This window comes from Oncorhynchus kisutch, linkage group LG29 (genome assembly GCF_002021735.2).
Source record: "Oncorhynchus kisutch isolate 150728-3 linkage group LG29, Okis_V2, whole genome shotgun sequence".
In the NCBI taxonomy this organism is placed as follows: Eukaryota; Metazoa; Chordata; class Actinopteri; order Salmoniformes; family Salmonidae; genus Oncorhynchus; species Oncorhynchus kisutch.
In genome coordinates this window covers 24,037,850-24,059,422 of record NC_034202.2, presented here as the reverse complement: position 1 = coordinate 24,059,422, position 21,573 = coordinate 24,037,850, and the positions used below count along the sequence as shown (strand labels likewise).

At 44.5% G+C, this 21,573-nt stretch overlaps 1 protein-coding gene across 9 annotated transcripts in view; it reads right to left on the bottom strand.

The window, feature by feature from the left end:
* Nucleotides 1-297: 297 nt before the first annotated feature.
* Nucleotides 298-21,573, bottom strand: part of LOC109874045 (guanine nucleotide exchange factor VAV2) — a 239,969-nt gene continuing 218,693 nt past the window's right edge. For 2 of the 9 annotated variants that reach the window (XM_031808812.1, XM_031808814.1), the window contains 19 exons: nucleotides 18,631-18,699; nucleotides 18,065-18,151; nucleotides 15,129-15,217; nucleotides 14,876-15,008; nucleotides 14,519-14,533; nucleotides 14,083-14,192; nucleotides 13,864-13,965; nucleotides 8,396-8,484; nucleotides 8,179-8,192; nucleotides 7,958-7,979; nucleotides 7,527-7,654; nucleotides 7,329-7,400; nucleotides 7,168-7,232; nucleotides 6,147-6,263; nucleotides 4,343-4,430; nucleotides 4,107-4,233; nucleotides 3,133-3,219; nucleotides 2,545-2,699; nucleotides 298-2,300 (listed from right to left, as the gene is read on the bottom strand). In XM_031808812.1, the coding sequence (XP_031664672.1) occupies nucleotides 2,253-2,300; nucleotides 2,545-2,699; nucleotides 3,133-3,219; nucleotides 4,107-4,233; nucleotides 4,343-4,430; nucleotides 6,147-6,263; nucleotides 7,168-7,232; nucleotides 7,329-7,400; nucleotides 7,527-7,654; nucleotides 7,958-7,979; nucleotides 8,179-8,192; nucleotides 8,396-8,484; nucleotides 13,864-13,965; nucleotides 14,083-14,192; nucleotides 14,519-14,533; nucleotides 14,876-15,008; nucleotides 15,129-15,217; nucleotides 18,065-18,151; nucleotides 18,631-18,699 (1,617 nt within the window). In that variant the 3' untranslated portion in view covers nucleotides 298-2,252. Of the gene's footprint in view, nucleotides 2,301-2,544; nucleotides 2,700-3,132; nucleotides 3,220-4,091; nucleotides 4,234-4,342; nucleotides 4,431-6,146; nucleotides 6,264-7,167; nucleotides 7,233-7,328; nucleotides 7,401-7,526; nucleotides 7,655-7,957; nucleotides 7,980-8,178; nucleotides 8,193-8,395; nucleotides 8,485-13,863; nucleotides 13,966-14,082; nucleotides 14,193-14,518; nucleotides 14,534-14,875; nucleotides 15,009-15,128; nucleotides 15,218-18,064; nucleotides 18,152-18,630; nucleotides 18,700-21,573 lie in introns of all 9 variants that reach the window. The other 7 variants (XM_031808816.1, XM_031808817.1, XM_031808813.1 and 4 more) reach the window with 6 other exon arrangements.

Here is a 21,573-nt window from a genome sequence, read left to right as displayed (position 1 = left end):
ATCCAAGGTCATTAAATAGGCCATGTGAAACAGTGTACAGACTTACCACCTGAAGAAGTGGGGCAAACTAGTCATGCGTAGCCAGCCCAGATGTTGTATTCTCACGTTCAATATGCTAACAGCTGCTCCTCATGTTGTTGTGTCATCAGACGTCCACAAGATGGCGCCTATAAGCCATCACATTTCCCTCTGACTTCTCAAAGTTCCAAATGACATCTGGACATATTAGGTACTGTATTAGGTATTTGACAAGGCTTTGTTAAAAGATAATTTAGCTCATAAAACAGAAACATCCAATTTAGGCAAAAAGAGAAATATTTATTTCATGATAGACCTCATTTTGGAAATACTCGACCGTTCCAAAAAATGTACACGATTAAGTCATTTTTTGAAGATGTACTGACAGGAGATGAAATATTTATTACCACATGCAATGGGGTTTCTCCACTACACAAACAGTGACTAAGTAATCCCCCCCCCCTCCCCCCTAGCTAACAAGTACTCCCCTCAAAATGAACTCCTTCAATCCTAGATGGCAGGAGTTGTATTTGGGAGTAGTGGGCCTTTGGAATGCACAGTCCCATATGGTCAGAAACTTACAGTACTCTTTCCTCTTCCACCACATCAGTCTTAGTTTGTCAGCCAACATCATTGTTTGAATCCTTCTGGTCAGTAGATTATTGTGGGTAGCCTACTTGGCAACTGTTCTGGGATGGGACCAGGGAATATGGCAGGCATCTGTATCTCTATCTTCTAATTAAATGGATGTGGTCATTCAGTCAATGATCCAGTGTAGCTGCACTGTTTTCCCTTGGAGATAGAAAATGTATGACTGCATACAATATGTCCATATTGTGACACCTTCATATTATGTTCAGGTAGATCATCATAATGATGTTGACTTTTTGATTCTGCGTAATTCAAGGAGCTGCCATATTACTTTGCCAGTCACCAAAGCAACAAAATTTGATTTCAATTGTAAACTTGCTAAAGTCCCAGTACCATGTGTCCATTTGTAAAATAAGGCAAGGTACAAACAAACTGATAATACAAATATCTAGGTTAAAGTTCATGCGGACATTAATAAAAAGAGGTTGCATTTGGCTTTAAAATAATTCAGGTTGGTCCAGTTTCCAGCAGGTAAATGTGGTCTCGTTCAAAATAAAACGAAATAAAAACAACAAAAACATTGAACACCAAGATAGATTTTCAGTGCATTAAGTGGGTGTTGGACTGACTTAAAGCTTCCCTTTTTGCATCCTGTTGATTGTGAGGAGATCCCACAGACGTAAAGTGCTGAGACTGATGTGAACCTTCTATCTGTACACCCATTCTACCTAACATTACACCTTTCAGTGGGTCGCTGTGTTTTTTGGGCTGCGACAGGAACCGTTTAATTCCCCGACTCCAGTGCAATGTTTCTGAGGGCCACTGTCTATCTTCAGTCGGCAAGGGGGACGAATTAATGAACTAACTCCCTTCTTGCACCAGTCACATAGAGTGTTGACGACTGGAGAAATCCCAAATGGTCCATCGCCCCCTTCTCTCTTCTTCTCCATCCATAGTCCACTCTGTAGTAGAGGATAGATGGGTAGAGCTCGACTGAAAGCTGGCGAATCCTGTGAGCATTGACCACACTTCAAAGGCAAGGGCAAGTGTGAGTGTGTGTGTGTGTGTGTGTGCAAGGCCATTTCTCCTTCCATCTCTCCTGTAAGCCTTCAAGGCATCGCCATGACAACTAAGGCAAAAATCTTCCAGCAAAAAGACACAAACCTGTGTCTTGTTCTTTTTCATTTTGTCTGCTGTGTTGCTAATCTCAACAACACACAATAATTGTTAGGATCTCTGTTAAATAAATTATCTATACATTATATTAGCCCCTCCCATAGACCTGCAACAAAGGAGGAGTCTATCTATGTAATAAAACTATAGGTTCCCAGTATCTGTATGTACTGTGTGTTGGGCCTCTCTACAATTTTTCACAGTCCATGTCAGCCTCTTCAGAACAACAAGAGGCAGACAGACTTCCTCACAGAGATCAAACAGGACAAGATCTTACAAAAAAACAACATAAGCAAAGCCGATGCATACAAGTAGGAAGAAAACCGGAGTAGAAACGTTGTTCACTGCAAAATCAGTATCCAGCAAAAAGTATTCCACATGGTGTTTCCCTGGAAACCAACTAGTCCTCTCTGAGGACTGTGGAGCGAGGTGTGATGTGATTGGACTGGGGCTGTGGTGACATCACAGCCTCACTGAACTCCTTCTTCGTCAACGTACGTTGAGGGAAACCAGCCAATCTGAAATGTCAACAATGAGATCAGAAACTTGGCAAAAATCTAATACTGCAGCCTAAAGAAAAGCCTTCTAGATTTCAGTGAGGCAAATGCTAGATTAGACAACATTGTAGACTTCCCTTTGTGGAAACCCTGTACATTAAGACTCTCTCATACCTGTGTAATTACACAGCAATTGCTATAGTAAGAACATTGTAATATCATGAATAACATCTCTTAAGCCCCTCCTATATTTGTTCTCTCTCACCCTGTCATTGGCCTCTCCCTTCCACCACCCCTGGTCTCCTCCAATCTTGCTGTAGATCTTGACGATGTCCCCTTCTCTGAGAGACAGCTCTCTCATGTCCCGTGCTGCAAAGTTGTACCTGGCCACCGCTGTGCTGACCACCCTCGGCGTGAATACTGCAGCAATGACATCAGAGCGAGTCCGTGGGATAACAGTGCAGAGAGACCAGACACATTGGTGGCCCACAGATAAAGATCGTGGGAGAGTGCACAACATTAACAGACAGTAGTGGAGATTAGGGTTGGAGGAGAGGATGGTGCAGGAGTGATACAGAGGAGATTCTGCACCTTGATTCAATTTGACTTTCTAAAGAAACCAGTTCATTCAATGCTCTACTCAATGATGGCACAGTAAGATAAAGTCGCACATCCTATATGCTTCAAACAATGTAATGCACAGTGATGACACATGACGACAGAGATGAGAACCTATGACAGCAGCTATGAGAGAGTACGGGATGAAAAAGGGATGTGAAACGAGAGGAGAGGTGGCTTGCTAGAGGGAAGAGGGAAGAAGAACAAGAGCTGAAGAAATGGGAGGAGAGAGTACCTGACCAGAAGGGGGCTGAGCTCTGAGAGGAGAAGTTTAGACCCTGAGGACTGAGGAAGGAGAAGTTGTAGGAAGCGCCAATGGCTGCTGAGACAGGCAGTGGAAGAGAGAACAAGAAAGACAGAAAGAGAGAGAGAGAAAGAGAGAGAGAAAGGAAATTCATTAGGGAGCGTGCAATGGCCACCTTGATCTCTGGCCAGCTAACACACCGGGCTTTGAAACAGATAGCCCCCATGGGAAAAAAATAGCCTAAATCAAGAGGGAGAAAAACAATACTCCATTTTATACCCATGCCTCACACACTAAAAAAACAACCTTGACAAATGTCCAAGACACCAGAGGCGCTAAATCCTGCTCCTGGCCAGCCAGCCCCTATCCTCTGCCCTGAAGCACACCCCTTCCAACACCTCTAAACCACACACACACACACGACACATACACGCTCCCATTCATCTCTCCATCCATTTCCACACACTGACCAGAAAAATGGAGGGAGAAAAATGTGTTGTTTGTGCCAGATGGACCTGGCTGGAGAGGGAGAAAGACTATGTGGGAGGCTGGCCAGAGCAGAGAGCAGAGCCAAATCATTTATTACACATCTAATGATGAAGAGTGTTCAACAGAGCCTATTCAGCTGGCCAGCCAGCCAGCTCAGGGCCTGAGACAGCTGCCAGGAGCCCCAGCCCAGCCTTCCTCCCTCACGCTCTCTTTGGCGGGTTGGTTAGGTCAGGGGAAGTGGTGACTCTGGGAGGGACCGAGCCCTGCAGGATGACTGGCCTGGCTTGGTGTCTCCTGTTCTGGGAGGAGAGGGGCGGGAGGAGAAACAAACCGGCAGCCTGTCTCTGTCAGTTAATTCTGTGCCCATAGCCCTGCACACTCTGTAAGAATGCATGCACTAACTCTGAATAGGGATGTCTGTATTGTCAGAGAGTAGAGGAAGAGGGAGGAAGAAGGCTCACCAGGGATGGGCTCACCTGGAGAGCGGGTGCTGGCCCGCGACGCCGGCCCCCGTTCTTTAGATTTGTAGGGATATCGTAAAGTCGTGTCTAGCAGCTTGAAACTCTCCTTCAACGAATGAGACTGATAGTACTCCACCAACTCCTGTCAGACAAAACACAAGAGGAAGAAGCAATAGGGTCCTTCATTAATCATATAAGCATTAGAAGTAGTAAGGGGACATTATGTGACTGATTGATGAAAGCTATATTACCAGTAGACTCTCAAACTTCTTAGCCTCAGTGATGTGGATCCAGCTGTCTTTCTCAATTACTTTAATGTGCTTCACTTCCTCATTGAACCTGTCGGAAACAGAAGTACTGCAGTGACTAGAGAGGAATCACAGGATAGGGAACACTACCTCTAAAGGCATCCCAAACTGTATGACAACTTCCTGACAATGTACAGTCGTGGCCAAAAGTATTGAGAATGACACAAATATCAATTTTCACAAAGTCTGCTGCCTCAGTTTGTATGATTGAGTGACCAGATGAATTGCAATTAATTGCAAAGTCCTTATTTGCCATGCAAATGAACTGATTCCCCCCAAAACATTTCCACTGCATTTCAGCCCTGCCACAAAAGGACCAGCTGACATCATGTCAGTGATTCTCTCGTTAACACAGGTGTGAGTGTTGACGAGGACACGGCTGGAGATCACTCTGTCATGCTGGTTGAGTTTGTATAACAGACTGGAAGCTTCAAAAGGAGGGTGGTGCTTGGAATCATTGTGCTTTCTCTGTCAATCATGGTTACCTGCAAGGAAACACGTGCCGTCATCATTGCTCTGCAAAAAAAGGACTTCACAGGTAAGGATATTGCTGCCAGTAAGACTGCACCTAAATCGCCCATTTATCGGATCATCAAGAACTTCAAGGAGAGCGGTTCAATTGTTGTGAAGAAGGCTTCAGGGCGCCCAAGAAAGTCCAGCAAGCGCCAGGACAGTCTCCTAAAGTTGATTCAGCTGCGGGATCGGGGCACCACCAGTACAGAGCTTGCTCAGGAATGGCAGCAAGCAGGTGTCAAGAAGGGCAGCAAAGAAGCCACTTCTCTCCAGGAAAAACATCTGGGACAGACTGATGTTCTACAAAAGGTACAGGGATTGGACTGCTGAGGACTGGGGTAAAGTAATTTTCTCAGATGAATCCCCTTTCCAATTGCTTGGGGCATCCGGAAAAAAGCTTGTCCGGAGAAGACAAGGTGAGCGCTACCATCAGTCCTGTGTCATGCCAACAGTAAAGCATCCTGACACCATTCATGTGTGGGGTTGCTTCTCAGCCAAGGGAGTGGGCTCACTCACAATTTTGCCTAAGAACACAGCCATGAATAAAGAATGGTACCAACACATCCACCGAGAGCAACTTCTCCCAACCATCCAGGAACAGTTTGGTGATGAACAATGCCTTTTCCAGCACCTTGCCATAAGGCAAAAGTGATAACTAAGTGGCTCGGGGAACAAAACATTGATATTGTGGGTCCATGGCCAGGAAACTCCCCAGACCTTAATCCCATTGAGAACTTGTGGTCAATCCTCAAGAGGCGGGTGGACAAACAAAATCCCTCAAATTCTGACAAACTCCAAACATTGATTTTGCAAGAATGGGCTGCCATCAGTCAGGATGTGGCCCAGAAGTTAATTGACAGCATGCCAGGGCGGATTACAGAGGTCTTGAAAAAGAAGTGTCAACACTGCAAATATTGACTCTTTGCATCAACTTCATGTAATTGTCAATAAAAGCCTTTGACACTTATGAAATGCTTGTAATTATACTTCAGTATTCCATAGTAACATCTGACAAAAACATCTAAAGACACTGAAGCAGCAGACTTTGTGAAAATTTATATTTGTCTCATTCTCAAAACTTTTGGCCACGACTGTACACTACAAAGATTGAGTCAGTCAATAAAGTGACTTGCACTATAAAGTATGCAAAGGAATGGAGGTTTGGTAGTGTTAGAGATACATAGAAGTCTCCTGTTATTTACCTTTCCTAGGGCAAATGGTAAACAACACTCACTTGATGCTGATGGCGAACCTCTCTGCCTCAGCAGTCCTCTCTCTGATCAGGTATGTTCCACTGCTGTGGGACTTCAACAGGTTGTCAGCCTGTGTCCGCTCCATGTTGCCAGCAAACCTGACGGGACATTGAGGGGGAACACAGGTCCTTGAAGGACTACAGATACACTTAGTAATACACCGTCCTAAAATAGTAATACACCGTCCTAACATAGTAATACACAGAGCTAGCAAAGTAATACACCGTCCTAGCATAGTAATACACCATCCTAGCATAGTAATTCATCGTCCTAGCATAGTAATACATCGTCCTAGCATAGTAATACATCGTCCTAGCATAGTAATACATCGTCCTAGCATAGTAATACACCGGCCTAACATAGTAATACACCGTCCTAGCATAGTAATACACCGCCCTAGCATGGTAATACACCGTCCTAGCATGGTAATACACCGTCCTAGCATGGTAATACACCGTCCTAGCATAGTAATACACCGTCCTAGCATAGTAATACACCGTTCTAGCATAGTAATATCCTGTTTTAACATAGTAATATCCTGTCTTAACATAGTAATATCCTGTCTTAACATAGTAATACACTGTCTTAACATAGTAATACACTGTCTTAACATAGTAATACACTGTCTTAACATAGTAATACACTGTCTTAACATAGTAACATCCTGTCTTAACATAGTAATACACTGTCTTAACATAGTAACATCCTGTCTTAACATAGTAATACACTGTCTTAACATAGTAATACACTGTCTTAACAAATTAATACACTGTCTAACAAAGTAAAACACTGTCTTAATGTAGTAATACACTGTCTTAACATAGTAATGCTCTGTCTTAACATAGTAATGCACTGTCCTAACATAATACCACAGTAATACAATGTATTTACTGCAGAGAAATAAGAAGATAGTACTTTCAAACTACACTGAATCATCATTTCAAAATGATGGCATCCAAACATTTGAAACATGTATGATGTATCCAAGGTGAAGGGTCATACCAGGGGTATCCATAGTAGTCTGTTTCCCTTGAGGGCTGCCGGCTGGGGAAGGACTGGAACAAAGGCTGTGGAGACAACAACAAAATCAGCATTAGAGAGTTCATAAATAGAGTAAAATCATTAGTGAGTGAATTAATGTGTATGTGTGAGGGGTATTTTACCTTGGGGTCCAAACAAGGCTTTACACAGTTGTTAGGAAAGAAGCCACTCTTCTGGGTTTGGATAAGCTTTCCCTGGGAGAGAGACACTAGGTGTTGATATACAACAACTCTGCTGCTATGGATGGATATAGGATAATGATATGAATGTTAGGTGATAACCTATAGTCACTATTTATAGGGGGGAGGGAGTGATTTTACCTCCCACCAGGTGGTGTCAGGTTCCCCTTTCAGCAGCTCGATGAAGTCCCCTGTCTGGAAGGAGAGTGGAGTCTTCCCCGGAGGAACAGGCGTCCCATGATAGTTCCTTACTGCCACCATCTTAGGGCCTGAAGTCAGGATCAAATGCATTCTGTAAGATAAACTAAACACTCTTCCAATGGGCTATGAAGACTATACAGAATTCTCCATATACATCTCAACACTTCCATCGCTTGTATTAGTCTACTCAATCGGCGCTTGCATTGTAGTCTTCCACTAGATGGAAGCAGAGAGCTGTAGCTCTAACAACTTCAAATTAGTTTGACAGCTTGAGAGCAATCTTTATCGAAGTCTGCTGTACATTGTTTTGATTTCTGACTGAGTAACATTACACTGTGCTATGTGATTTCCTGTATACACAGCATTCCTACCTGATGACGGTAGTCCAAGGTCCTGAAAAAGGAAGGATCAACACATAACAGGGTCAAGAAGGGAGCTCCACAGTGGAGTTATAGCGTTATGATGCTACACAACCAAACAGATGTATCAATCATTTATCAAAAAAACTGCAATATGAGAACTTCTTCATGATACATTAGATTGCATTTTTCCAAAGGTGAATGTCTAAGAAGCGGGGGGTGGGGACACTCACCGCGTCGAGTGGATCTGAAAAAAATGAGAGAAAGAGAAAGGATGAGGAAGAGAAGAGCAGTCGGTCAACAAAATGTTACAACTCAGTATTTATTCATGTCCCATTGGACAGTCTATCTAGGGAGACTTGTCAGTAACACTTCACATGGAGCTACTCTTATGCCTGTGTAGTTCCACTGTAATGTACAGTACTGGAGTTGAGTGTAAAGTAAACCTACTGATTTTGCAGATGGTGATGCACTCTAGACACTCTTTATGAGCTCCAGTCCCACAGCGGGAACAGTAGTACCCCTGGTAGAAGATCCCCCTGGAGACACAGACAGTGTGGGGGGGGGGGTCAGGGGTGAGGAAAAGACAGACACTGACAAGCTAATCATGCACAATCATTCCTGACCAGCTAGGACCTGTCTTTATCTAAACACCACTCTAAATAGAATATACTGTGCAACATGCACCATATGGGATGCTGTGCATTTGGAAAGTATTCAGACCCCTTGACTTTTCCAACATTTTGTTACGTTACAGCCTTATTCTAAAATTGATTGCATTGTCTTTTCCCCCCTCTTCAATCTGCACACAATACACCATATAGATAAAGCAAAAACAGGTTTTATAAAATTTCTCTAAGTTATAAACTGAAATATCACATTTCAAATCAAATCAAATTGTATTAGTCACAAGCGCCGAATACAACAACAGTAGACCAACAGTAGTGAAATGCTTACTTCCAAGCCTCTAACCAACAATGTAGTTCAACAAAATATGGATAAGAATAAGGACTAAAAGTAACAAGTATTTAAAGAGCAGCAGTAAAATAACAATAGCGAGACTATATACAGTGGGGTACCGGTACAGAGTCAATGTGCGGGGGCACCGGTTAGTTGAGGTAATATGTACAGGTAGAGTACAGGTAGCAGCAGTGTAAAAGAGGGGAAAACAAATAGTCTGGGTAGCCATTCAATTAGGTGTTCAGGAGACTTATGGCTTGGGAATAGAAGCTGTTAAGAAGCCTCTTGGACCTAGACTTGGTGCTCCGGTACTGCTTGCCGTGTGGTAGCAGAGAGAACAGTCTATGACTAGGGTGGCTAGAGTCTTTGACAATTTTTTGGGCCTTCCTCTGACACTGCATGGTATAGAGGTCCTGAATGGCAGGAAGCTTGGCCCCAGTGATGTACTGGACAGTTCGCACTACCCTCTGCAGTGCCTTGCGGTAGGAGGCTGAGCAGTTGCCATACCAGGCAGTGATGCAACCAGTCAGGATGCTCTCGATGGTGCAGCTGTAGAACCTTTTGAGGATCTGAGGACCCATGCCAAATCTTTTCAGTCTCGTGAGGGGGAATAGGTTTTGTCGTGCCCTTTTCACGACTGTCTTGGTGTGCTTGGACCATGTTAGTTTGTTGGTGATGTGGACACAAAGGAACTTGAAGCTCTCAACCTGCTCCACTGCAGCCCCATCGATGAGAATGGGGGCGTGCTCTGTCCTCTTTTTCTTGTAGTCCACAATCATCTACTTTGTCTTGATCACGTTGAGGGATAGGTTGTTATCCTGGCACCACACGGCCAGGTCTCTGACCTCCTCCCTATAGGCTGTTTCATTGCTGTCGGTGATCAGGCCCACCACTGTTGTGTCATCGGCAAACTTAATGATGGTGTTGGAGTCGTGACTGGCCGTGCAGTCATGAGTGAACAGGGAGTACAGGAGGAGACTGAGCACGCAACCCTGAGGGGCCCCTGTGTTGAAGATGAGCGTGGCGGATGTGTTGTTACCTACCCTTACCACCTGGGGGCGGCCTGTCATGAAGTCCAGGATCCAGTTGCAGAGGGAGGTGTTTAGTCCCAGGGTCCTTAGAATTATTGATGAGCTTTGAGGGCACAATGGTGTTGAACGCTGAGCTGTAGTCAATGAATAGCATTCTCACCTAGGTGTTCCTTTTGTCCAAATGGGAAAGGCCAGTGTGGAGTGAATAAAGATTGCATCATCTGTGGATCTGTTGGGGAGGTATGCAAATTGGAGTGGGTCTAGGGTTTCTGGGATAATGGTGTTGATGTCAGCCATGACCAGCCTTTCAAAGCACTTCATGGCTACACACATGTGTGCTACGGGTCAGTAGACATTTAGGCAGGTTACCATAGTGTTCTTGGTCACAGGCACCATGGTGGTCTGCTTAAAACATGTTGGTATTACAGACTCGGACAGAGAGAGCTTGAAAATATCAGTGAAGACACTTGCCAGTTGGTCAGCGCATGCTCGCAGTACATGTCCTGGTAATCCATCTGGCCCCGCAGCCTTGTAAATGATGACCTGTTTAAAAGTCTTATTCGCATCGGCTGCGGAGAGCGTGATCACACACTCTTCCGGAACAGCTGGTGCTCTCATGCATGTTTCAGTGTTATTTGCCTTGAAGCGAGCATAGAAGTAGTTTAGCTCGTCTGGTAGGCTCATGTCACTGGGCAGCTCTCGGCTGTGCTTCCATTTGTAGTCTGTAATGGTTTGCAAGCCCGGCCACATCCGCCGAGCGTCAGAGCCGGTGTAGTACGATTCGATCTAGTCCTGTATTGATGCTTTGCCTGTTTGATGGTTCGTTGGAGGGCATAGCGGGATTTCTTATAAGCTTCTGGGTTAGAGTCCCGCTCCTTGAAAGCAGCAGCTCTAGCCTTTAGCTCAGTGCGGATGTTGCCTGTAATCCATGGCTTCTGGTTGGTGTATGTACGTACGATCACCATGGGGACGAAGTCATCGATGCACTTATTGATGAAGCCAATGACTGATGTGGTGTACTCCTCGATGCCATCGGAGGAATCCCAGAACATATTCCAGTCTGTGCTAGCAAAACAGTCCTGTAGCTTAGCATCTGCTTCATCTGACCACTTTTTAATGATCTAATCACTGGTGCTTCCTGCTTTAATTTTTGCCCGTAAGCAGGAATCAGGAGGATAGAATTATGATCATATTTGCCAAATGGAGGATGAGGGAGAGCTGTGTATGCGTCTCTGTGTGTGGAGTAAAGGTGGTCCAGAGTTTTTCCCCCTCTGGTTGCACATTTAACATGCTGATAGAAATTTGGTAAAACAGATTTAAGTTTCCCTGCATTAAAGTCTCCGGCCACTAGGAGCGCCGCCGCTGAATGAGTGTTTTCTTGTTTGCTTATGGCGGAATACAGCTCAATCAATGCTGTTTTAGTGCCAGCCTCTGTCTGTGGTGGTATGTAGACAGCTACAAAAATACAGATGAACTCTCTAGGTAGATAGTGTGGTCTACAGCTTATCATGAGATACTCTACCTCAGACGAGCAATAACTCGAGACTTCCTTAGATATTGTGCACCAGCTGTTATGTACAAAAATACATAATCCGCCGCCCCTTGTCTTAACAGACGCCGCTGTTCTATCCTGCCGGTGCAACGTATAACCAGCCAGCTGTATGTTGATAGTGTCGTCGTTCAGTCACGACTCCGTGAAGCATAAGATATTACCATTTTGAATGTCCAGTTTGTAGTTTAATCTTCTGCGTAGGTCATCAATTTTACTCTCCAAAGAATGTACGTTTGCTAGCAGAATGGAAGGAAGTGGGGGTTTATTCGATCGCCTACGAATTCTCAGAAGGCCGCCCGCCCTCTGGCCCCTTTTTCTCCGTCTCCTCTTCACGCAAATCACAGGGATCTGGGCCTGTTCCCGAGAAAGCAGTATATCATTCGAGTCGGGCTCATCAGACTCGTTAAAGGAAAAAAAGGATTCTGCCATTCCGTGGTGAGTAATCGCAGTCCTGAGGTTCAGACGTTCTTTTCAGTCATAAGAGACGGTAGCAGCAACATTATGTTCAAAATAAGTAAAAACATAAGTTACAAACAACGCAAACAAACAAAAAAACACAATCGGTTGGGGACACGTAAAATGTCAGCCTTCTTCTCCGCGCCATTGTTACTGAAGTACATTTACAAGTATTCAGACACTTTACTCAGCACTTTGTTGAAGCACCTTTGGCAGTGTTTTCAGCCTCAAATCTTCTTGGGTATGACGCTACAAATGTGGCACACCTGTGTTTGGGGAGGTTCTCCCATTGTTCTCTGCAGATCCTCTCAAGCTCTGTAAGTTAGGATGGGGACGGTCGCTGCACAGCTATTTTCAGGTCTCTCCAGAGATGTTTGATCGGGTTCAAGTCAGGCTCTGGCTGGGCCACTCAATGACATTCTGAGACTTCCCGAAGCCACTCCTGCGTTGTTGTCTTGGCTGTGTGCTTAGGATTGTTGTCCTGTTGGAAGGTGAACCTTCACCCCAGTCTGAGGTCCTGAGCGCTCTGGAGCAGGTTTTCATCAAGGATCTCTCTGTACTTTGCTCCGTTCATATTTCCCTCGATCCTGACGAGTCTCCCAGTCCCTGCCGCTGAAAAACATCTCCACAGCATGGTGCTGCCATCACCATGTTTCTAATGGTCTGAGAGTCTTTAGATGCCTTTTGGCAAACTCCAAGTAGGTCGTCATGTGCCCTTTACTGAGGAGTTGCTTCCGTCTGGCCACTCTACCATAAAGGCCTGATTGGTGGAGTGCTGCAGAGATGATTGTCCTTCTGGAAGGTTCTCCTATTTCCACAGAGAAACTGCTCTGACATGTAGTGTCAAATGTTGGACCTTATATAGACAGGTGTGTGCCTTTCCAAATCCTTTCCAATCAATTGAATTTACCACAGGTGAACTCCAGTCAATTTGTAGAAACATCTGAAGGATGATCAATGAAAACAGGATGCACCTGAGCTCAATTATGAGTCTCATAGAAAATGGGTTGAATACTTATGTAAATGAATAAATAATCAATTTGCATTGACATTATGGGGTATTGTGTGTAGATTGATGAAAAAAAACGAATAATTGAATCCATTTTAGAATACGGCTGTAATGTAACAAAATGTGGAAGAGGTCAAAGGTTCTGAATACTTTCCGAATGCACTATACACTACTGTTCCAAAAGCCTCAGGTTTGATTCCTGGGTGGCCAAACACTGTCTATTTGTGTTAACTGACTGTCACTGTGAATAAAAGCCCCCGCTAAAATAGCCATTAATTCAATGTACTACATCCACTGTAAGCGTTCCACTCTTTTTTTCAGGCCACACAATCAAGTGGATTACGTTCTACGTTATGTAAAATACGGCACGTGTATGCTCTGCAGTGTATACGCTGTCATGTCCAATAGCCAGCACCATACATCAGACTAAAACACTGGGGCTACTGATGAAATTAGCAGTTAGCAGCTAGAGGTAGCAGCACACTGGTCCCTTCCACAGCACGGGGTGGGAATTTAGGTCAGCGTTGCTACTATGTCGTTTTTGGGTCAATACATTGCATGGAGTGTAGAGTGTAGACAGCCACTGTAGTAGAAGTCAGAAGAGTGCACAGCATAGCGCTGGAGCTGCACTCACATTGTCAACTTAGATGCGGGCCTACTGTAATGGTTGGCTTTTAGAGTGTTTCCGTGGGTGTTCTAGCTGTCAGTCAAATCAAAAAGACTCAAAGGCTGAGTGATTTGTCATTCAGGGAGTTTAGACAGGCTGGCAAGCTCAACAGACTGAATATCAAAGTAAGTGTGTAGCGTCAGTAAGTACCACTAACGTCCCTTTAGAAAACAGTGCTGTCAACTAAGTGCATGATAAGGCCCGGGACATGGGAGGAGCCCTGCGCCTGGTGCCAAGTCTCACCTCAGCAGCATCTTGCAAGCTCGGCAGTTGGTGTTCTTCTCAAACGTGTGCATCTGGAAGATGTGCTGATTGGCCGTGGCTTTCTCCGGCTTGATGTTTGACCTTTGGGATTGGAGGAAACATACATGATACATAGTGAGTGTTAATGAAATGGATCTGATTAGTCTGAAAGATCCACTCGGCTGCATGCTGCTTCTATAGGCCTACTACTGTACCCACATGGCCATCTCAAACTGCTCCATCCATTTCCTCTTGGTGTCCTCTGTTTTACAGAAGAACTGAAAGCCCTGCTTGCCTTGCAGGTGGATCAGGTAGAAGCCATAGGACCACTGCAGAGCGAGAGAGAGAATGAAGAAAGGACGGTCGAGAGAAAGAAATATGGAGGTAGATGGAGAGAGTAGTGGGTGAGAGACAAGGAGGATTGTAACAAATTGCACTTTTTATAGCCTACACATTCCCTTTGGAGCTAACCAAGAGACAGTGTTCACTCATGGCAATGCATCTGACAAAAAGTTAAGAGAATCACATAGCCAGTGGGTGCACATGCAATCATAGCATGACACCCAACACAACACACACACACACACACACACACACACACACACACACACACACGCTGCTATGAGAAGATGAGTTAAGGGTTGCTTCAGCTTACCATTTTTCCACTGGACTGGTATGCATGCAAAGAGAAACACAACAGAGAAGACCCAGTTACACATGCACACGACCACACATGCACACGACCACACATGCAGATTCAAAAGAATGGTTAGATTGGTGGAAGATGCACACGGCCTGTATTGTAAATGACCTTCATTGCATTTACATGTTCTGCAGAGCACAGGCCGGCACAACGCACACAGATCGGACACTTCAATGCATTACCAATGAGCCTGCTTATCTGAAGTGACCGTCACCGCAGTTCTACCTCAAGGACACCATTTGTAATGATTGCTAAGACATTGCAGAACCTGGACTGAGTGTGTCTCTTCAGCTCAAGGCTGCTGCCTACCTTCTTCACGTCCCTGTTGTTCATGGGGTCGTCAGACATTTTGTACGACTGCAGCTCAATGATCTCTTTCAGTTCATAGCAGTAGCCTTTCCGCTTGCACACAATGACCACTTTATCAAACAGGAATATGTACCTTGGAAAGGGAACCGTAGAACATCAGTTAAGAGTTCTGAACGCATGTGTAAGAAAGGCTGTTAATCACAGAGCACACATTCAGTAGGTCTGAATTTGATAGTGAAGCTTGACTCCTCACCGGTCCTGCTTTGTTCGGTTGACTATGGAGGACACCTTGAGCTCTCCATCTATCTTTGGTCTGCCATACTCCTCCAGTTTGACCTGCTGCTTGGGTCACATATACACATGCCTGGATTAAAGCTGGAATCTGCAGTTCGAAACAATTAAAAAGCGGACACCCCGCCACTGATCTCTCAAAATCATAGACAAAGCTACAGATATAAGGAATGACAGTCCATGATATCAAAATGATAGTTTGAACCATCTTTTGAGGTTATACAGTGTTTATTTACATATACCTTGTTTCCAAACAAAGGAGTAAAACACGCAGATATTTTATGACAAATGCTCATGAAGCATCAGGAAGTTACATTCTTGACGAATCATTGGATAGATATCATTCATTTAGGCGTCTAAAAACAGATGTAGCCAATGCTGTTTATTTCAGTGATGAATATGAGTGGTGGTACTAACAGACGGTTAAGAACAGCACATTGTTGTCTACTTTACACAATTGTATGAATTATTCATCTAACCTAGTGGAATCTCAATGAATACATTTTGCCATCGACCGAGGTACTGAACTGATTTATGATATATTAAACGTCAAGATGTCAAAATGGGAAATGTGAGTCATCATTTTATTCTGCTACCATAACATTATGACATTCATGACTCTTTCACCAGTGTCTGTACGGCCCCCTTCAGGCTGTGTTGGCTACACCAATGATTTCATGTCAGTGATACAATGAGCATACGTGCAGGACAGACAGACTGACAAGACAGTCAGTACATCTAAAATAGCAGCCTGTGGCGTCTCTGAGGCTTCATCTAAAGCACGTATCGAGGCCAATAAAAGCCGTCTGCTGTTAGACTAAACACTGCCTTGTACGGCACATTTGAGTTTGGGATTCGTTGAGACTTAAAAAGATTCTCTGCTCACACTCTGGAAGGATAAATTATTTTTGAAAAACATGATAATTGCAGATGAGTGCGACAAGTGGAAGCGAGGGACGAGCAAGAAGAGAGAGGAGAGATTGAGAGAGAGACAGAGAGAGATAGACAGAGAGAGAGAGGAGAGAGATTGAGAGAGAGACAGAGAGAGATAGACAGAGAGAGAGACAGACAGAGGAGAGATTGAGAGAGACAGAGAGACAGAGAGATAGACAGAGAGAGAGAGAGAGAGGAGAGATTGAGAGAGAGACAGAGAGAGAGAGAGAAAGAGAGAAAGAGAGAGAGAGACAGAGAGAGGAGAGATTGAGAGAGAGAAAAAGAGAGAGAGAGAGAAAGACAGAGAGAGACAGAGAGGAGAGATTGAGAGAGAGAGAGAGAGAGAGAGAGAGAGAGAGAGGAGAGATTGAGAGAGAGCGAGAGAGAGGAGAGATAGAGAGAGAGAGAGAGAGAGGAGAGATTGAGAGAGAGAAAGAGAGAGAGATAGGAGAGATTGAGAGAGAGAGAGAGAGACAGAGAGAGGAGAGATTGAGAGAGAGAAAGAGAGAGAGACAGAGATAGACAGAGAGAGAGACAGAGAGAGGAGAGATTTAGAGAGAGAGAGAGACAGAGAGGAGAGATTGAGAGAGAGAAAGAGAGAGAGACAGAGAGAGGAGAGATTGAGAGAGAAAGAGAGAGAGACAGAGAGAGATAGACAGAGAGAGAGACAGAGAGAGGAGAGATTTAGAGAGAGAGAGAGACAGAGAGGAGAGATTGAGAGAGAGAAAGAGAGAGAGACAGAGAGAGATAGATAGAGAGAGAGAGAGACATATTGTAAACAAACACCACTGTAAACACAACCCATATTTATGTTTATTTATTTTCCCTTTTGTACTTTAACTATCTGCACATAGGCCTCCCGAGTGGCACAATGGTCTATGGCACTGCAGTGCTTGAGGCGTCACTACAGATACAGGTTTGATCCCGGGCTGTGTCGCAGCCAGCCACTACCGGAAGACCCATGAGATGGCACAGTTGTCCCAGTGTCGTCCGGGTTAGGGGAGGGGTTTCGTCGGCCAAGATATCCTTGTCCCATCACGCTCTAGCGACTTCTATGGCAGGCCGGGCGAATGCACACTGACACGGTCGCCATTTATTCAGTGTTTCCTCTGACACATTGGTGCGGCTGGCTTCCCTGGTTATGCGAGCAGTGTGTCAAGAAGCAGTGCGGCTTGGCGGGGTCGTGTTTCTGAGGCTCTTGACCTTCGCCTCTCCCGAGTCCGTACGGGAGTTGTAGCGATGGGACAAGACTGTAACTACGAATTGGATATCACGAAATTGGGGAGAAGGAGTGTGCCGGGGCCAGCGGGATGGGCAATCACTCTCTGTTGCTCAATCAATATTTGACAGTAAAAACACATTTGTCAAAGTGTCAAAGACTGTAACCCAAGTCATAGACTGTTCTCTCTGATTCCGCATGGAAAGCAGCACCGATGCACCAAGTCTGGAACCAACAGGACCCTGAACATCTATCTCCAAGCCATAAGACTGCTAAATAGTTAGTTAAATAGTTCACCAAATAGCTACCCAGACTATCTGCATGGACCCTTTTTGCACTAACTGTTTTGACTCATCACATACACTGCTGCTACTGTTTACTATCTGTCTCTTTATTCCTAGTTATATGTACATATCTACCTCAACCACCTCGTATCCCTGCACATCCACTCTGTACTGGTACCCTGTGTATATTGCCAAGTTGTCGTTTCTCATTGTGTATTTCTACATCTATATTCTAATATTTAGTTCTCTCTAAATTGTTGGGAAAGGCCTGTAAACAAGCATTTCATTGTTAGTCTACACATGTTGTTTATGAACCACGTGACAAATAAAATTGGATTTAAAATATGATTTGATTTAAATCGCCAACAGGACAACGTACAAAGGGTCAACACTCATTATTGATTGAAACATCAGTGCTGATTGTAGAAAATTGCTGTCGTTTGCAACAATCAAGTTACTTACAAGGTTCTCGATGGAGTTCTGGAATTCACTAATCTTCTTCAAGGTCTCGTTGTCTCTCTTCACTTCATTGATGTACATAGCCAAGTCCTTCAGAGACACATCGTATTTACACCAGTATATCGGAATAACATCTATTATATCCTGGCAGCTGAATTAAAGCTATAATATAGTGTATAGCTATGCACACAAGCAGCCCTTTTGAATAAATAGAAAAATGTCACAATGGTTGATGATCATACCTGGAATAACCTAAAGAAAGCATGCACACACACACTTAATCCTAAAACTAAGCCTAAAACGATACCTAACCCTAACTCCTAATCCTAAACCTAACCGTAAGCCCTTACCCTAAACCTAACCCTTAAGATTAAAATAGCATGTGTCCTCATGGGGACCCACTTGTCCAAATTGTCCTTGTTTTACTATCCTTGTGAAGTGGCTCATGGTCATGACTGGAGCAGAATTGTGGAATGGTATCAAATACATGTTTGATGATATTCCATTTTCTCTGTTCCAGACATTATTATGAACCGTCCTCCCTCAGCAGCCTCCTGTGACACACACACCTGCATGGCCTCCAACGCCTCCTTCAGCTGCTGTCTATCAGGTCGGTCAGTTGAATGACTCACCAGCTCCTGTAAGGGGAAGTTACATTCCATCAGTGAAGAACACAACACACACATTCACAATACACTACCACACACATTCACAATACAATATCACACTCTACACACACTCACAATACACTACCACACACACTACACACACTCACAATACACTACACATAGCCTCACAATACACTACCACACACTCACAATACAATTTCACACACACTAGACACATTCACAATACACTACCACACACTCTACACACACACACACAATACACTACCACACACTCACAATAGACTACCACACACTCTACGCACATACTCACAATACACTACCACACACTCTATGCACATACTCCCAATACACTACCACACCCTCTACACAATACACTACCACACACTCTACACAATACACTACCACACACACACTCTACACACACAACACTACCACACACTCTACACACACACACTCCACACACACACTCAAAATACACTACCACACACTCTACACACACACACACACACACACTCCACACACTCCACACACACACTCACAATACACTACCACACACTCACTCACAATACACGACCACACACTCTACACACACACACTCACAATACACTACCACACACTCACAATAGACTACCACACACTCTACGCACATACTCACAATACGCTACCACACACTCTACGCACATACTCCCAATACACTACCACACCCTCTACACAATACACTACCACACACTCTACACAATACACTACCACACACACACTCTACACACACACTCACAACACTACCACACACACTCCACACACACACTCAAAATACACTACCACACACTCTACACACACACACACTCACAATGCACTACCACACACTCCACACACACACTCACAATACACTACCACACTCACTCAAAATACACTACCGCACACTCTACACACACACTCACAATACACTACCACACACTCTACACACACACACACTCTACGCACACACTCACAATACACTACCACACACTCTACGCACATACTCCCAGTACACTACCACACCCTCTACACAATACACTACCACACACTCTACACAATACACTACCACACACACACTCTACACACACACTCACAACACTACCACACACTCTACACACACACACTCCACACACACACTCAAAATACACTACCACACAATCTACACACACACACACTCACAATGCACTACCACACACTCCACACACACACTCACAATACACTACCACACACTCACTCACAATACACTACCGCACACTCTACACACACACTCACAATACACTACCACACACTCTACACACACACACTCTACGCACACACTCACAATACACTACCACACACTCTACGCACATACTCCCAATACACTACCACACCCTCTACACAATACACTACCACACACTCTACACACACACACTCTACACACACACTCACAACACTACCACACACTCTGCACACACACACTCCACACACACACTCAAAATACACTACCACACACGCTACACACACACTCACAATACACTACCACACACTCACTCACAATACACTACCACACACTCACTCACAATACACTACCACACACTCCACACACACACTAACAATACACTACTACACAGTCTACACAAACATTCACATATCTCAGTATGACTACACCACAACAGGGAGGGAAACAGAAAACCTCCCAGTTACACTCATATAACTCATATGAACCCTCACTAAACTTCATCACCACAAAATATGTTTTTCTGTGTAAAAACAGTGAATACTTTATGAGAAAATCTGTGTGTCTTCTAAAAATATGGACGCTACAGCAAACAATGAGGGTCATTTAGAGCCAGTCCACACATATTCTCCCTACCTCTCAGAGGTACTGTACTAGTGGAACATCTGTGCATATAATGCAGGGGGTCCCAACTCCGGTCCTCCAGTACCCCCAACAGCACACAGTTTTGTTGTAGCCCCAGACGAACACACCTGATTCAACTCATTGAGGGCTTGATGATTAGTTGACAAGTTGAATCAGGTGTGTGTGTCTGGGGCTACAACAAAACTGTGTGCTGTTGGGGGTACTGGAGGACCGGAGTTGGGAAATGCTAATATAGAGCATGTGATGTTAGAACTGACACTTTCAAGTGGACTTTATGCATGCTTCAGCAGTTTTCTAGAGAAAGGGTAAGTGTGGGAAGATAATATGGGAGTGAGTTATACAGTACGTGGTATGTATGTGTTGGCTAGTTTAGGCCTGCTGGCCATGTCATTGAAGACAGAATGATTTGCTACAGTATAAGCTGTGTACTGTGTAATTCTGACAAATAACAGATATGGCTTAATCACAGTAAAGATGTGCCCTAAGGCTTACACGCACACGCACGCACACACACACACAGCCTGTCAGTTGAACGCCCTGGGACCACGGCATATTAATCCTTAACCACAAAGCTATGGGAACGAGTGAAATGGGCCTGCATGTAATGTGATTAGAGCATGGCTGATTTGAACACAGTTTCTCTTCTCTGAATCTCCTGCCAGTCAGCCAGCCAGCCAGTCAGTCAGTCAGTTAGACTGTCAGCCAGCCAGCCAGCCAGTCAGTTAGACTGTCAGTCAGCCATTCAGCGATTCAGCCAGTCAGTCAGTCAGCCAGTCAGTCAGTCAGTTAGATAGTCAGTCAGCCCAGTCTGAGATGAAAAACAAACCACACACTGCAGTCCCCCCATCATCACCTGCCATGCGCTCCGCTCACATCTACTCTCTTCATACCCACGTCATCAGCTAGCCCCACCTCATTCATTATTGAGCTGGCCTGGTTAATTAATCATGTTTTGAATCAGGCAGCCTGGCCAGCTTGTTTTATACATGACTACTGTACTAGCATGA